This window comes from Mesitornis unicolor, unplaced genomic scaffold (genome assembly GCF_000695765.1).
Source record: "Mesitornis unicolor isolate BGI_N332 unplaced genomic scaffold, ASM69576v1 scaffold10452, whole genome shotgun sequence".
Taxonomy (NCBI): Eukaryota; Metazoa; Chordata; class Aves; order Mesitornithiformes; family Mesitornithidae; genus Mesitornis; species Mesitornis unicolor.
Window position 1 is genome coordinate 10,719 of NW_010167122.1, and position 17,831 is coordinate 28,549.

Sequence of the window (17,831 nt, forward strand, 5' to 3'; positions counted from 1 at the left end):
GTACCTGCTTTAAGAAGAGCAAGGGAGGGGCAGACACCGGTTTGGCTGCCTGACCCCAAAATCAAGCCACTGCTTCAGCCTGAAATCACAAGGAGCACAGCTACCACAGCTACCATTTGAGGAGTAACATACACCAAGTTGAAAGGTAGCATCTGAAGTAAGAACTGCTTGATCTTCCTCCTACATGCTTGGTCTTGCCTTGTAGGGGTGTAGCTTTGAGGGATGGCTTACTGTGGGCTCTAGGTGTGGCTGAGCTGCATAACATCTAAGTTCAGAGCCTTTCTTTTCTGCTGTTGAAAACAAAGATTTTCAGCAGAAAAAAGAACCCATCCTACTTGAAACTAAGTAGTAGTCTTGGACCTCTCTGCTTGTGTCTCCACATCCTTGAAGCAAGTGCACCTCTCCCAGAAGCAAAGACACCGCTAGGCAACCACCCCAATACCATGCCATGCACAAACACTGCTATCCTAGAACTTGGCACTTCCAAGCTAATACACATTTTAGCCCCTTGTAGGCCACATCTCGGGCCCTGAATCACAGCTCCTGCTATTTTCGTGTGCTTATTCTGACCCCACATCTCAGAGGCAACTAGTCATTATTTAATTAGTAACTCAGTTTGATAGAAAAGTCTTTGAGCTGTCACCTCCAGTTACTCCATCCAAGTTTTACCTCTCAAGGAAGCTTCCCCAGCCCATCCTCTCTGCCTCACTGCAAGTCTGCAGAAAAGGACAGCCAAGTTACTCTACCAGCACTTGTACCAACCTGCTTACCCAGCAGTGGCCACGAACCAACGCACCAATTAAACCAGTCATGAAGCAGGAGAATCAAATTCCTTTCTTTGTGCTCTTTTGGCATTTGTCTGGTATTTCTGAGTAATTTACTCATTAATCCATCTGAAGTAATGTCCTTATTTTCCCACTAAGCTGGCAAACTGGATGCAGCTAACAGGGATCCAGTTAGTATGAAGACAAGATAGACAGCAGGAGCATGCAGCTTGTTTTGTACCCATTCACCTCCAGTATCCGTCTTCCTCCAGCCCCAGTCTCTTGCCCATCACTTGGGCTAAAGACAGATTTATGATTAAGTGACACAATGAAAATTCACATCAGTTTATTTTACAAAGAAAACTGTAGAAAAGTGGCAATTCTCCCTCTTTACCCAGCAGAATTGAACCTTCACTGCAGAACTCAGCTACCCACACACAGGAGAAATGCCAGAAAGACTGAGCTAAGTTTTCACTGGATGGAGATGCTGCAGTTGAGGTCAAAAAACAACCCCAACTTTTAGAGTGGTCCTTATTTGCACTGTCCATATGCTTGCATCCAGTCTCCTACCAGCACAAGACAGCTCCAGTCAAGCACCAAATATGAGGTCCTTGTTAAAAAGTGTTGTACAGCTGGGATAATGCAAAGTTTCCTATACTGTTCTGGCTCCAAACTTCAGCTGAGCAGCTTTTTCCGTGAGTAAGTCCTGCTAAGGGGACGCTTCCTGAAAGTCATGATGTGGAATGGAGACAGCTCCTGGTTGGCAGCAATTTGGAAGGCATCAGATTCTTCTTCTACAAAACAGAAAGAGTAAATTAAAGCCACAGTTTGTCAAAGTTTACTGGTGAAAGAAACCAAATACCAACTGGAAACAACAAGAACAGTAAACTCCACTTCCTACTAAGCTACTCTTTTTCCTCATTGGTAACTCCCCTCCCTTCCAAACCTCCCAGTTCCGCCAAGTTTCTTGGAAGCGTGTAAGATGGAGACACTGAATACAGAAGCGACAGATGCAGCCACAGGCTTTCTGCACAGAGACCAATCCCTAGCATACCACGCTTTTGTTCTCATTTAGTTGCATGGAAGCAGAGAGCACACCTTGTCTCTCCTTACAGCACAGGTGGTTACCTTGAACGCGCTTTCTCCGAGATGGTGGCGTCTGCCCCTGGCACAGCAGTGGAGACTGGGTCAGTGCCAGAAGGCTGCTAGCAGAGAGCGCGCTCTTCACTGGTGGCGTGGAGCCTGGAGAAGCACAGGGAGATGCTGAAGCAAAATGACAACTCAAGTCTCACACACAGCCTTTACCTCAAAACTTCCATCAGTGCAAAAGATACTTTGAGTTTATCTGAAACAAGATGTAGTCTGACACAGGGGGTTTCTGGCACCAGGAAAGACAAATGGCAGTCTGGAATTAGCTCTTAGCGCATTTAATTTTCTTAGGTAGTTTAGTAGAAAAGTGCTTCACTTATATTAAACAGTTAGTCTTCAGGTAACTCATGTCTTGGAAGAAAACTGTTGCTATGACCATGATGATCTGTAAATACAAAAAGAAGGTCTGTAGGTACAGAAAGTCTCTTACAGGACCAGCTTAAGGCTAAGTACTGCAATTATTTCATGTCCTGAATATGGACTAATGTTGCTTTAAAGTCTGCCCATTTGTCTTAGTGAAAGTCTTACCTGTCAAATGAGTAAAACCCTACCTCTTTATGCAAACCTTTCCTTGCAAGAGGAAACAAACACTGAAACTTAATGCTTCAGAGCATGCAATAACTGTAGAACATCTGCCATAGTCCCTTGTAACATGGGATTCCTGGAACAACACTGGATTAAGTATTTGAAATTCACATGGCCTCGCTAACAGAGCTGACACAGCTCTTTTCACCAAGGTCAGCTGAATCATCTGCACCCACAAAAGCAAAGAGGTAGTTTAAACTTAAATACCGAACAATACAGCATTACTGCTAGCAAGGCAGTAATTTCTGATACCCACTTTCAATGGGCCTGCCCTATAGTCAGAACTGGGGCACTAATAAATACCAATATCCACAGGACTAACCTCCACAAGATCCAGTCTATAATGAAGCACCCAAGAGTTTTAGACCATTAACTTCAGTGCTAGGTGGTGGGCACAAACAGCTAGCAGCATCAACACAAACCCAAATAAATCACCTGGTCTAATTTCAACACTTACTGCAATAGAAGAGCTACCGCTTTCCTCAAGTCACAGCTCACACTCCACTCTGTGCGCTGTAGCTGCCTCACACCCTTTATTCACTCTCCAGTTCTCATTATTTACAAGACAGCAGCTGGATGTAATTGTGATTCTCCCTCCCCAAGTTCTCAAATTTTCCTTTTAATTCCTGTAGTCTCCTGTTCTTTCATATTTCTCTGATCTCTCCCCCATAATTAATACTCCATTGATGACCTCCTCACATCCAGTGTGACTCTTCACATAATTAACTTTCATGTCGTTTACAACCCACTCACTCCCTGGCCACCTCATTCTCCCTCAGCCAGAAAATACCGTGTTCTTGTTTTTGTCTATCCCCCATCTTTAACCATCTCTGAATTTCAGTAGCATGTCATAGGTGCAACTTAATTACCTGACAAAAGGAAGACATCATCATCCCCTACAGAGCTGTGCTGCTGCTCAGGAGTTATGAGTGCACACACTCCTGGTTTCTCAGGAAGAAGAGAGTCCATCCTCGATTTGCTTCTGTTGCCCTCATCTACGGAAAAGCCAGCGAGATCCAAGTTGCACCTATCAGTGCAAGATCTCTTGGCACAGTGATTCTCCTCCTTTTCTGGTGACAGATGCATAAAGTCCCGCTTCCGAGATTTCAAACCAAAAGTTCCCATGGCAGAGTCCTCCTCAGCCCTCGGTTCAGAGTTGCTAGGAGATGCCTGATCCTGAAGCCTGTAAATCCCTTCCAGTTCAAATTCTCCAAGAATATTTGTTGCTTTGCTACTGCAGTGCTCCCAGATCTTCATCTCTCCTTCTCTGCCTGCTGACGTTGTCTTCTGTTCATCAGTGTTTTTCTCATTTTGACCACAGTTCGCGTTAGCAGTGCTGTCTGCTGCTCTCTTTCTCCGAGGCCAGTCCTTGATAGCATCAGGGGTCGTCTTCCCCTTCTGCTTTGGAGAAGGCGTCCAGGGAACTCCTGCTTCTAAGGGAGATGGGGAGGTGGCATTAGAGGCACAGCTTGTTGGGGTGTATGACTGGCATATGTAGGTCTGTCCTCCACCCTTCCCAGGGGTACTGTGGAAAGAACGAAAGCAGGACGGTGAAACACAGGCAGCTGCTAGTCTTCCTGGGTGCTTGCTGCACCAGGTCAGAGCAAGATCACCAAAGGGGCTTTCTCCTCCCTTGGGTTTGCTGGCACTTGCTTCAGCTTGGACTTCCAATGATGAGGAAGAGCCAATTTTCTTAATACGAAGTTTGGGCAGGCCTGAAGCTTGCATCTCAAGTTCAACTTCGTAAGTTGGTGAGCTAGCAGAAGGCAGTTTGCAACGGCTTTTAGGAGTAGAGAACTTGGCCAGAAGTTGAGGATTTCCCATCCGTGCTGCAGCCTCCCGCTGCCTCCTGTCTGGAGTGCAGCGTAAAGAATAGGCAGGAGCAGACTTTGGCACAGGAGGTGAAGTTTTCAGGGCAAATCTGGAGTGTCTCTTAATACCTGGATGCTTCAGCTCCATATATTCTTCTCCCAGCAGGGTTTTTGGTTCCAAGTAATCACTAGCTGCTTGAGAACTGCTTAGGAAGGCGTTTGCACTGGAATTCCCCTTAACCAGTTGCTCATACTCCATCTCAGCATTCTGTGCATGCAGCTGCCCTCCAGCAGGCTTTGGAGACAAATGCTCTTGCAAGTTTTCTGAGTCTTTTCTTAGGAAAGACTTTTGAGACGCTACATCCATCTCTCTATTCTTCTCTGATACAGGGGTATTTTCAGTAACTTGGGACTGGCAAAGCTGAAGGCTTTCTACAGAGGTGCTACAACCTCTATCATGATGATTGTCCTTATTTTTAGGTGTTGCACATTCAAGTGTGAGGTTCTCTCCTCCAGAATTCGGTTCATATTTGGCTTGCTTGGATGTGCGAAGCAGGGACCTCAGTAAAGTGCCAGTAATATCTGCAGATTTTTGTAGAGATGGTTCAGATGCACTAAGCTCCCAGTCAGACTCCCTAGCCTGCGCATGGGAGGGAGAGCAGATTCCCACTGTGTTCGTGGTACTTTCATGGAAAGTAGAACTGAAGGGAGGCTCCAGTCTCACAGTGAGCTGCGATATTTCTGTGCTCAGTGAGCTGGTACATAATTCTGAACCTGGATCTTCAGGTTTCCTGAGAGTACTTTCAGTCACTTGAGATAATGGATTTGACTGCACCTGAATTTCCTTTGGGAGGATTTGCCTCCGAGCACCAAATGGAGATGCTAATTTTGAGAGATATCTCAAGGAACGTCTTGGAGTTTGCAGTTCTATAAAACATCTTTCCTGGACAGCAGAGGAGGAAGCAGCAGCTGGGTTTGAATCTGTCAGAGGTAGTGAGGTATTGAGCACTGTGAACCCTTCAAGTTCTGGTGTTTGTAAGCCAGCCTCTTTGCAAGGAGGGGAAAGTCTTTCTGGTGGGGAACAATCCTTAAAAGTTACTTGCAGTAAGTGAACCCTCTTATTTTCAGTTACCACAGATGGCGACTTGACCCTTTGTACAGGATCAGAAAAGTACTTTCCCAAACATTTAGCTGCAGTCTGCTTAGTAGCTGGACTTTTGCCAGGAGTCTTCTCCAGCTTCTGTGGTGTCCTGTGCAGAAGGCGAGGTGATCTCCTTGGTAGCTTACTGGCAGAATTCAGTGGCTTCTGGGCAAATTTATGAGGTGTTTTTCTAGGAGTCTGGAGGGGGGGAGAGGGAAATAAATTAAAAGAATCGTGCTTGTTCTATGCCAGCAATATTATATACCCATCTTGATATTTACTTCTCAAGATTTAAAACACAAAAACCATTTGATTAGACTTAACAGAAACACTAAATTTAAGATGTGTAGGTCTCACTAAACATGCATAGAAAAAGGGGATGGCAAGAAAGAGAGGTTAAGGGTTTCTACCTGACAGGCAGTCAGCTCCTCTAAGTGTAAGGAATCTTTTCTTGTTCTCCTCTTTCCAGGTGAATGTTTCACTGCAGGACTACGTGTGTCAATGACTGCACCAAAGAAAAACCTCTTGGGAGTCTGGACAGTGGGGCTCTCTGAATGCTGCTTAATGCCTATAAAGTGAAACAGTACAATTCAACTAACACCAAGTACCCTGCCACGAACAATTGTCTCAATCACTTCAGATCTATGAACAAGTAGCATTAAAGCCTATAGTCCTAGCATGCCCTTTTCTAGCCAAATGTTAAAGCTTCACCATAATTATTGTTATTTCCCAATATGAAACTAGTATCTTTCTGCAGAAAAAGTGCTCTTGAAAAAAAAAAAGTATAAAATAGCTCAGCCTCTTATTCTATTTATAGCTTGTAGCTTAAGAAAGTTCTGGTTCATGACTAAGGATTCTAGTAAGTATAATATAAAGAACTAAGTGTCACCACTTATAGCTGATAATCCTACTGAGAAAGCCAGCAAAGATCCCATCAGTCATTGCTTTATGCTGCCACAGAGTAGACTGAAAGTAAGCTTTAGGATTTCTGTCCCATATTTTACAGGGATTTCACTGCATTTAAGGAATGCAGACTGACAATCAGTGGTATTCTCTTAGATGGGCCTGATTGGTTTCTTAAGTTGGCAGTGTATATCATAGAAATAGCTGCCATACTGTCCTCCAAATTCAGATTCCCAATTCAAAAATGATTACTGGGGATGAATTTCTGTCTACAGAAGATATTACATGATAGCTCTTAGCTTTTTATGGTCTCTTGTAGAGCCAAATCAAATCAAACTTAGAGCTATCCATGTCAGCTTTTCAGATCAGCAATATCAGCCTGCTCAAATCTCATTCAGTACCTTCTGCATCCTGCAGTGTACAGCTCTCTTCTTGTCCCCGATGGACTTGCTGTGAATTTTGTGAGCTGGGCTGTGCAGTGGAATAGAAAACACCAGAGCAGGTCCTATTTAAAGACAGCTGTTTGATGCGTGGACTTCTTCTCAAACCTGCTTCTGAAAAGGTAAGGATATTGGAGACTGAGACTTCTTTCTCCCTCAACAACGGGAACATCTTCAGGAACAGTTCATAACTGAAAGAACACACTTTAAGAAGAAACTTCCATACAAATAACTATCCCATGTAGGGAAGCAAGAATGCAAAGAACAAAGCTTCACCTTTCTTGGCGATTTGGAGTATTAAGGCATACAAATCTCCTTCCAAATCATGATGCCCCCTTCCTCTAAGTCATGATTACTCTCATCTTTCTAGCAACTATATGGAAAGGAATGCTAGAAAAGCCACGTTCAATTCAAGTTACATCCAGGTTACATGATTAGTTAATTCTCCTGTCTTTATTCTAGTGATTTCATCTTCTTGCTTGTCCAACCATACTGTTTTCTTCTTCCTTCCTGGGTATAAGAAGCAGTAGGCAACTTAACATAGAAACACTCCACAGAGCCAAGTGTCTATCTGCTACAGTAGAAACCAGAACAGTGTTAGGGTCACAGCACAACATGTTGAAGTTATGTTAAAAAAAAACAATCCTGCATGTCCTGGTTTCACAGTAATTATAGCAGCTCAGAGTCTTGTTCATCCTCAAAGTCCTTAATGTACTTTCCTTTAAAAGTTACTATCAACTTTCCTTTCTGAACTTCTACTCTTCAGGGTTGTCAAAGCAGTGAGCAGCAAATGGTTCTATCAGAAGAGGCTGTGCTCCACCAATGGAATAGTACAATACTTTTGTACTGACTATTCACGAATCATCTAAGTTGAAGCATGCTCATCTTACAAGCTACAAAGCAGCAAAACCACCTTTAATCAAAAATTGGTGCTTACCATTTATGGCCTTCTCTGGAGATTCTTCTACAACACCAATGTCACAACCTGGATCAGAAGACCTTGAGAAACAGCACAGGTTTTGGACTTAACTTACTATTCACACTTAAAAAAACCAGAACTTAGACTGAAAACAGTACTCTATTCTACAAAAATATATTGCTTTGTGGGCTACTCTAAGTAAGCAATTAGCCTCCTATTAAAATTTGATTGAGTATGGCTAACTGTCCAGCTGCATAGGTAACAGCTCTATGTGGAAGTAAGTGCTAAATTTCAGCCGAGAGAGTCCACAAAATACAGCACAGGCATTTTCTTCAGAAGCCCTTGAAACAGCAACTGAACCTAAGCAGAATTTAGCTGCAGGAATTAAAGCAGCCTGCCTTACACAGTGAAGCAAGCAGTATTTGTCCCCACTCAGACAAGGGAACTTAGCCTCCACTGGTTCTTTTACTGCCTTAGGTGAAGATGACACTTTGATCACAAAGACAACAGCTGGTTCTTGTGCTTGTGGCCACTAATTAAAAATCCAGTACTTACTGAAGAAATTCAGAAAGGGCTTACTCACCGGCCTTTGATCTGCTTATGTAGTAGTCTCCTGGAGACCTGCTTATGTAGTGGTGTTTCTGCAACTCTCTTGGTCAGTAACTTGCGATGATCTAAAATAATCAAGCAAAAGCTTAACATCACACAATTATAAAGCAGGTAGGACAAATAAATAAATAAATACAGTTTTGTATAGGCTTTAGTTTAAGAATGACAACCAATCATTGTGCATAAGTCTCCCAGCACTCATAAGCTATCATCATTTCAGAGTCCAATGTCTACACTTCCTTCCCATTCCCTCAATATTATTAATAATGCTGTGTCAGACATTATTAACCTATTGAGATAGCTTTCCTTCTTCATCTTTCATTCAGATCCTTTTTTTAACCAACCAATTTTAACATTAGTTTTCTTTACGAGAAAGAGTTTAGTAAAAAAATAGGTGTGTTTCAATACCATCCTATTCACCCTCCAAACACCACAGCAACAATCTAAAATATTTTCTCCTTCATTAAAGACACATCATAAGTAATTGTTCCATAGAACTGAGAACATAAGAATAGAAGTTTTAGCAAAAGCTTTTCCACAATACTACACATGCAAGTCATATCCTACCTTTAGTGCCTTCATCAGGACATTTATATCTTAAGCCTTCCACAGCAGATACCGACTGGCTTCTAGGCATCTTCTTCAGAGACCTTTTTGATGGTGAAAGTATCCCTTCATTGAAGAGGTTCCTCCTTACCTTTGTAACCTCTGTGAAGCAAGACAAAGCAAGAAATTATGAGATTAAGACAAAAACAAAATGGGGGGGGAGGGAACAAACACAGGAAGGTAATTTTGTCAGCCCACTCGAGATGGGAACATCACATACCAGCACAGAACAACAACTTTCTAGAGGTCACAAAGCATTGAAAAGTTGGTTTTCTGCTACTGAAGCATGTCCTCCTCTAAGTCCATCCTGGACTTATCTTACAAATTTGCATTATTTCAGCAAAAAGCTACAAGCAGACACCATAGCAGAAAAAGCAGCTAGTCAGTGTCCCACATGAAACAACATTAAGTGAGCTACAAAATTTCGCCTGAAGCACAAGTTCCTTCAGAGAATGCATGTGAAATTTAATTTTATTAAGTATTTTGTGGAGATATATCCTGTTTCCAGATATAGGATTTCATTCCTGCCTTTGTTTTCTTTTTAGGACAGTGAAGATGAATCTTGCAATTATTTCTAAGGAAGAATGGAAAGGTTTTCTTTTCAGGATACATGATTAAAGCTCTCTGCATGTGAGCACACACAGAACTGATTATTTTTTTCCTCAAAGTTTTTGCAGAATTCAGCAAAACTTCCTTCAGATTTCCAGCATACTTCAGCATAATTTGATCACGGCTCACTAAAATTTACAGAGAGAACATGTGCTGAAGACGCACCTTTTCACAGAAAAGCTAGAAGTCAATATACCTTGCACTGCTTCCTTCTGCAAAGGCACCTGTTGGGACTTCTCAGTGGCAAGGTAAGAACACAAGTTCTCCTAAAACAAAGAAGAAATTAGCCTCACTAAAAGTTTAAATTACATTTAACTATTACACTTATTAACTGTAAGCTCTGAACCACACATTATTTCAATTTCTCCTTCAAAACCTTTTTGATCTCTGCACAGCTAGTACAGGGCATATTCACATTAAGTGAATACGGAGCAAGAGGTTTTGCGCTCAAGTGTCACTTCACAACATTGCTGCACCCCTGCAGAAGCAACTCACACACAACCCACACAAACCTTTTGGAAGTTTTACCTTTCTGATGGCATTCTTGGCTATCTTGGGAATCTCAATTTGACGCAAGTTCTGTGGTGCTTCTGTCATGCTCCTGTGTCTGGCCAATACATTATTCCTTCAGAAAGTATATAAAGATTAAGTTAAAACAAGATCAGAAGCATATTCTTCAACCTAGTGACAATTAAACGTAGCTTTGACTATAGAGATAGGAAGTCATTACCTAAATTCAGATTACAAATCGTGTTGGTACCTCATTTGTTACAGCAGTGAAAGATGATTTGCAATATAAATAGCTATACCTACCTTTAAAGTTGGTATTAAAACTCATTTCAGGATTTGCTAAAAGGTACACAGGATCCTCAATATAGAGGTCTACAGTAAATCGCAGTCTTAACTTTAACAATATAGGGTCACCTACTGCACAGTAGAACATCCTCTCATGGAAGATGCTCATGAACTCTACTTGTGCATAAGATACACATACAGAATCAAGACTGCACTTCCATATAGTCAACAATGGCCAGTTAAAGTGAAAAATGGGAGCCCTTAATACTTCTCACACTTGCAGAGCTATCACAGGTGTGAGCTTGCCCCAAAAGAAAGCAGAACAGAACCAGCAACAAAGATGACTGAGCTGTAGTTTAGGCAGTTCCTCAGCCACAGCCTAACCTGCAATAAGCTTCCCCCTACTTGGAATTATTACCTTCTCTTTTTGGCAGATCTGGTGCGCAACTCCTCCAGCTGATCACTCTCAGTGCGTAGGCAAACAGTGCTGGGAGTTAAGGCAGATGATAAAGATGGTGGAAGGCCTGGAGATTTGCTATCCAGAGTCATGGAGTCATCACTGAAGAAGTCTGAAGGCAGAACAGACACCAGCTTCGAGGGTATTTGTGTACCAAGACTGTAATAAATATCTCCAAGGGTCTTTGGTATAGAATTCATATACCTAGAGCATCAGAGAGAACCCACATCAAATACAATCCCCCACAAAATTGTCAAAGTTTCAATCCCAAGGTTTGAACTAAATCTTTATTCTCAAATGTCAATTAAAAAAAACTCTGAAAATAACTTTTTCATTAGTTTACTTGCTTATCCGCTACTTTTCCTTTAATCAAGATACAAGCGTAACAAACAACACGTCTAAACTTCTGAAAATTGCAAAGATGCAGTAAATCAAAGCTGTAGATTTCTGTTTACTCAAAGAAGATATCTAACCAAAATCACAGTCCCCAGTAACACTTAAGTCATGCTAAAGAACTTACAATTCTAATATTTCCTCTAGAAACGTTGTAAGATACCCTGGGTCTTCAGTCAGACATAAAATGCGCAGCATATCTGTGATCTGGAAGAGAAAGTCAGGTGGGAAAACAGATTAAGTTATGATAGTTCAACACCAGGGTATTTTTAAGCAAGGACTATGAAGTGTTACAGTAAGGGAAACCTACAGGTTCCTGGTCTGCATTTCTAGTGCTATCCAGAAACAATCTGGTTTGTAATTTACTTGCCTCTTCTAACAGCTGCTCCATTTCATCAGTGTTGCTTTGCAGCGAAGGGCACTGAAGACATAACTCAAGGCGCAAGAATACCTGAAGTCGGCACCTAAGAAAACAAGTTATCACTCACTGCCTTCTTTCTGGTGGAAACAGCAAGTTTACTGCAAAAGGTATGCTCAAAAAAGCAATGGAAGGGGAAGTAACTCCCTTTGCCGGAATGATTTGGTTAGCATTTCATTTTGGTGGCAGGGGAGATGCCTCACTTCAGATAGAGGCTGCAATGCTTATCACACAGCATATGTATATTTGCATTTAATGATGTGTTTTTACTATGTTGAGAAATTTCCCCTGGAGTATTTACCCCATGTAAATACTTTTCCACTCATACAAAAAAAGCCACCATTAAAAATCGCTAACCAACTCCACAGTACTTCGGAAGTTGAAGTAAATAGAGCATCTCATACTCTCTGACTTTGGTCTCCTTCTGTGAGCCATGCTGTTGTCTGAGAGTTTTGCTGGTCTTCAGGAGATGGCTTCTGACTTTTTCCACACAGGCCACCTGCAGAGACACATAATTACAGCAAAAATTTCAAGTCTGTTCCCTGTCTGCAGGACAGGTTTTTTCCTCCTCCTTTCTTGACCCATTCTTTTGGCAATAGCTCAACTTTTTTCTTCTCCTTCAAGAAAAAAATTCTCTCTCTCAGTAGCAAAGTCACGACAACACAAGACATAGAACTTATAGCTTGAAATCACAGAGAAAGTGACTTCCTTGCAGCTTTAGGCCTTCTTCAGTAACTTGGGTTTGTCTTTCACAGTATTTTTTTCTATTACTCACAAGTTTAATAATTTTCATTTCGGTGAGTTACTTTAAGTCTACAAATAGTATTAAACATTGTAAGAAATACCTTGAGCTATTTCTCTGTCCAGGAGAATTAGTAGGCACAGATTTGCCATGTAAAGCAAAAATGGAAGATTCACATTTTTAAAGCATGGTTTGCAAGAATGTATTTTAAACAACAGTTTCATTTTGAATAAGTGAAGTCAGAATTCAGAACAAGGGCAATGTAAAGGAAAAGACATCTGTTGCAATCTTGAGCAAAGGTGTAAACTGAAAACTGAACTGGATTTTCCTGCACTGTTTCACTGCTGAATCAGGACAGTAGTAGTTAGTGGTTGTGGTTTGGACGACATGCTACTGTGCAAAAAAACTTCAGGTAAGGTGAAGGAAAGGTAACCTAAAATAGCAAAAACTTCAGTTTCCAGATCAGTAACAACCCTGCCCTCAAGCTTTTACCTACCTCTTTCTCTTTGACATCTTGTACTTTCAAGAACCTTTTAATGGCCATGATCATATTCTGGGCACACACAGAGGAAAGAACTCCCTCAGTAACAACCTTCTTGTAGCTTGCAATTAAATGGGACTGCAGCTCCTCCTCAGTTTTGATATCTGCAATGGAAATGGTCTAAGTTAACTAAATTCCTGTTCACCACACCTGACAAAACACTTACTCCATCTGAAGAGGGGGCCATCAAGAGAGATTTTCTCCAGCAAAGACACATCCAGACCACAGAACACCAACAGAAGCAGCCTCAAGTCCAGACATATGACAGATTAAAAGCTTAGTTCCAATTAGATTGGAAAGCTTTCAGGTTACTGTAGCGGTCAAGAAATTCCCTTTACTTCTGCATAATTATTAAATAGGGTGCTTCCTTCTACTTCTTTTATTTAAAGAAAAGATAGTGCCTTATTGCTTTTTTCAGATGGAGACAAGGCAGGAAACTAACCTCAGGAGTCAATGCAACACTAGGCTGTGAACATTTCTAGAAATTAACTGGGGGAAGGGTAGAAAAAACAAAAAAGAAAGCCAACAAACCACTGTGCGCCAAGCTGAAGATACAGAAACCCAAACACTGATCTGCTCCCTTGCACCTAGTACTCAATTATTCTCCTTCCCACAAAAACCCCATACGACCGCCTACAAATATCAGGACTGATAACTTAACACTCACCTATAGACATTTTAAGTGCCTTTTCCTTTCCTTCCATCTTTTCATCCAATCTTTTTGCTGAAAGCTTCTGTGGAACCTTCTCAGTCACCGTTGGTGGTGCAGGATCAGGTTGAAACTTGTGAGCTTTTACATTCAGTCTTGCTACGTTGAGCATCTGCAAGGATCTGGACATGGTCTTCATCTTCTGCCTGACTGGAGTTCGAGGAACGCCACCTGTAACACCACAAAAAGGGTCTCTAAATCTGTACAGGACAGTACAGATCTCTAGGGTTCGTGCATTAAAAAGGGCTGCTGAGAAATCTTTATCATCTTTCTGACAAGATGCATACATAGTCTAACTATACATACGTCTTTTTTTGTTATTTCCTGGTCCAGCTGCAGCAGATGCTTCCCTGAATTTTCTCTGGTACAGCTCAGATAAACTTTCTGAGAGTTCCACTTCAGATTGGTCGGCATCATCCTTCCCATTAGCACAAGGAACCTGCAGAAGCCTATATAAAAGGAACATTTAATACAGAGATCAAAAAAGATGGGAGTGGGAGGCATATTCCTTGGTCCCAGTGGACAGGAACCAGGTTTTTCTTTATGCCACTGGACAGCAATATAGTGCAAGCAAGCAACACATGCTAGTACTCTTCCAATGTCTACTCCTCAAAACTCTTACTTAAAAGATACAAAAAACCCAAGCCCCCTACTTAAAAGGATCACATCAAGTTGGAAACAAGCATAAGTGCTGCCTGATGTACAATGGATGTGCCACTGACCCATGTCACAAACTTACATGAGTAGCTTTGTGCTACCTAAGCTTTCCTGCATTAGGCATTTATTAGTTTTTACGTTTCACTCAGCAAGCTCTTTGAAGAAAGCAAACTTATTCATTCCTACTAAATACCAACTGTGATAAAACAACCACTGTCTTCAGTATCTTGCAGTGGATCTTATTGAACCCTAAGAAGAGTTGAAGTCTGACATTTCCCTAAGTAGCTCAGGTCGTTTTAAGTCACCTATATCGCTCCTGAAACTGTCGGGATCTTAATCCACACAAACTGCTACCCAGACATCCTGTTCCCAGTTCCTTTTGTCACATACAATGAGACATAATGAGGCAAAAGCACATAATAAACTGAGTACAGAAATAAAAAGACAACTTAATTGCAGAATTCTGAGTAATACTATAGCCATGCTCCCCTAGCAGGAAACAGAAATTCTTTATTATAACTCAGAGACATTTCAGAAAAATACCTGAATGACTCCATCAGATCTGAGCTTGCTCCACATGCATTCGATGCAGGATACCATGCTTCAAGTACTGAAGGATGCCAGCCCCCAGTACAGGACAGCTCCCGTTGGACCCATTCTGGCACACAAGTTTCCTCTCCTATGCACAGACATACGCAAAATCAGAAGGAAGGCTAAATGAAGCAGCAGGTCTCAGCCTTCACAGAGGCTCTAAAGCAGAGGTTTCCAAATCTTTGCTCCTGGAGGAACTATTTAACAGCCAACACATCAGGGTCAGAGACTCGTAAGAAGATTCACTCTAAAACAAAACAGGTGAGCTAAAAGCAGCCTCTTTGAAGCCACATCCAAAGGCTTTACTAGCCAGAGATGGCCTATGTGACACATTTTAGGAAACCTCATTCTAAAAACTAGTCCCCCAAGCACAAGTAGCTGTGTTGTACCTAAACACTAGTAGAAACTAATGCTCCGTCAATAAAACAGAAAGGTACACGACTGCAGACTTCTGCATCACAACACAAGGCCTGAGCCACAGAAGACAAAACAAAACGAGCAAATTCCAAAACCAACAAAAACCTCACTGAGGAAATCAGCAGCTTTAGATTTTTCCACTCCAGATCTAGATATGATTAAAAGATTGATAAGTTTTGCATCTCCTGACACCTACCCATACTAGCCAGAGAGTCTTCCACGGATCCATCAATTTTACTCAACACACTATTCACAATATCTGGGAGATGAAGAGCATCATCTCGGGAAGAGATGTTGTCCACTACAGCTCCTTCAAGCTTGCATCGCTGAACTTCAGCGGTCTTCTCAGTACCAAGTATAGTCAGAACTGCAGTACTCTCAGAAAGCGGTGACAAAACAGCAGTGCAGGGGCACCAAGTTTTTGATAGAGATACCTCAGCAACCTACATTAAAAAAAAGAGAGAAAAGCTTATTATCTTGAGATACAGAGACATTAAGGAGATATTTTACAAACCGGTTATAGACTTACATGATCTTTTAAAGATTTTTCTGAATTTAACTCCAAATGAGCACTCTGTCATCAACAAATACCTCTATTCTTGTCTTCAGAACATGATACAATATCACCCCTTTTGTCACAGCTCATTTCAGAATCGATACTAATTTAAGGCAAAGATTAAGATTTACCATGTGCAGTTCTTCAGCCACAAGATTCCTTAACAGCTGGTGAAACAGTGACCTGTTATGTTCTGCTTGCTCAGCCTGTGAGCTCTGCAGTATCCAGCTTTCTGTGAGGAAGCAGCCAGCCTGCATCAAGCTCCAACCCGTCAAGCTGCCTTTCAGGAAGATGTTGACTGGACAATGCAGTTGTCTTTGGCTCATGGCAAGGGGTTCCAGGATCACAGCACAGCTTTCCTGCTTATTTCTTCCTGTGCAAGGATAAGACAAAGCAGAAGTCCTAAAGTAAAATGGGTTTTCCACCTAGATCAAAAGACAGCTTCAACACAAGAAAAATAAATTCCAGGATTGAACTGGGAATAGCTCTACAGTAAGTGGATTGCAGAACTGATTTCCTCCTCAAACTCTCAAGAAGGAGCTGAACGCACAAAGGAACCACTAAAGAGCGAGCCATTGTGCACTGCACATTGCTTTAAAGCTAATTTGTTTTCTTTTGAAGGGGCTTTGTGTTCTTAGTTTAGTTAAACTGAAGCTGAGACAAAGGATGTGTAAGACAAGGGTGCACACCTATACAAGGTGAAACCAAACTATCAGAAGACTAAATCAGGAATATGGGCTAATAGCTCTCATATCACAGGAACTAGAGCACAGGGCATGCAGGACTTCTTTTTTTTTCCCCTCTTTTAAACTTAGGCTCTTAAATAGCTGAAGTTAATTCTACACATACTATTCACAAGGGAAACTCATCAAGTATCCTGCATGAGAGATCACAGTTATTACTATGTACAGGTTTGAGGCTTGTTTTGTTTTGTTTTTAATTACCATTCATGTTGAAAAACAGCATTCCTTCTTGCTGGGAGAATACGGCTTGAAATACAGAGGGCTTTGAGAGCAAGCAGTTCAAAGTGGCATCCAATGGCAGAAGCATGGTCCAAGACAGTGTCTGTGGCACTGGGGAAACCGAGTCTTCAAGAAACCCATGAGCAAGATCTGCTCTGTGGTGACTCAAACACTGCACTAAGGTTTCAGCTGACAAAATGGTGCCTCCCGTGTGACGAATCAGTTCAAACATTGTCCAGTACCCAACATGATCTGGGGACTCAATCAGCTGAAATAGAACAGAAAGGTCTCAAGTTAGTGTTGGCAGTGAGATAACCTCCATCCAAACAAACAGCGACTGCATGCTTCTAGAAAAACCAGCATACAAAATATATGTAAAGCATGTAAATACAGTGCTTTCCAAGTGTTTTACGGACTTTATTAGCCCTCATGGGAATCCATTTAGACAATACCAGTCCCACTGAACCTAGAGCTAGTTAGTATTTTCACGCTGGGGTTTTTGAACATGGTATCTAGACACCTGAATTGTTAGCCTGCTTATTTGCAGTTCTGATAGATGTAGCTCCCACCTAACTCAAAGCACAAGACGACCCATCGATAAACACTGTAATTCAGGTGCTGATAAATCTCAGACTCTACAGGGGTAACTACCATCCCTGTTCTCAGTCTCTTGCTGAACAAGATTATACGGCAGCAACTGAAGACCTTTCCCTATCACTTAAAGACTACAGCATAAAACTGCTCTCCCTTATACAGGAGGCTGGCATAGGAGATGGCCTGTTAGTGCAGCTGTGCGGTGCAATCTCATTACCTGAGACCACTCGGCAGTGTCCACCCAGAACAGCGTGATCTTCTGGTCTGCAATCAACTCCTGGACACTCTTGGGCAGGAGCTTCTCCGCCAGCTCCTGCACCGTGGGCGGCTCACAGGGGGAGGACGGGGCGTCGCTCCCCGACACGAACTGCCGCAGCTCCCTCCGCGAGTGGGGACAGGGGGAGAAGAGGAAAACGGCGTTCACAAAGCCCTCGGGGGGCAGATGGCTCTCCTGGGGCTCGCC

The 17,831-nt window shown here is 42.1% G+C and overlaps 1 protein-coding gene across 1 annotated transcript; it reads right to left on the reverse strand.

Annotated features, from left to right (window-relative positions):
• Positions 1 to 1,439: 1,439 nt before the first annotated feature.
• Positions 1,440 to 17,813, reverse strand: TICRR (TOPBP1-interacting checkpoint and replication regulator; the record flags this gene model as incomplete). Its single annotated transcript, XM_010178577.1, has 22 exons — positions 1,440 to 1,558; positions 1,893 to 2,006; positions 3,368 to 5,648; positions 5,861 to 6,018; positions 6,755 to 6,907; positions 7,731 to 7,792; positions 8,296 to 8,386; positions 8,889 to 9,029; positions 9,733 to 9,802; positions 10,065 to 10,161; positions 10,750 to 10,992; positions 11,309 to 11,388; positions 11,552 to 11,645; positions 12,004 to 12,098; positions 12,838 to 12,986; positions 13,550 to 13,762; positions 13,898 to 14,040; positions 14,792 to 14,924; positions 15,453 to 15,699; positions 15,944 to 16,185; positions 16,757 to 17,042; positions 17,586 to 17,813. Coding segments are annotated over 22 exons (5,439 nt in total), but the record flags the coding sequence as incomplete, so codon positions are not given.
• Positions 17,814 to 17,831: the final 18 nt, after the last annotated feature.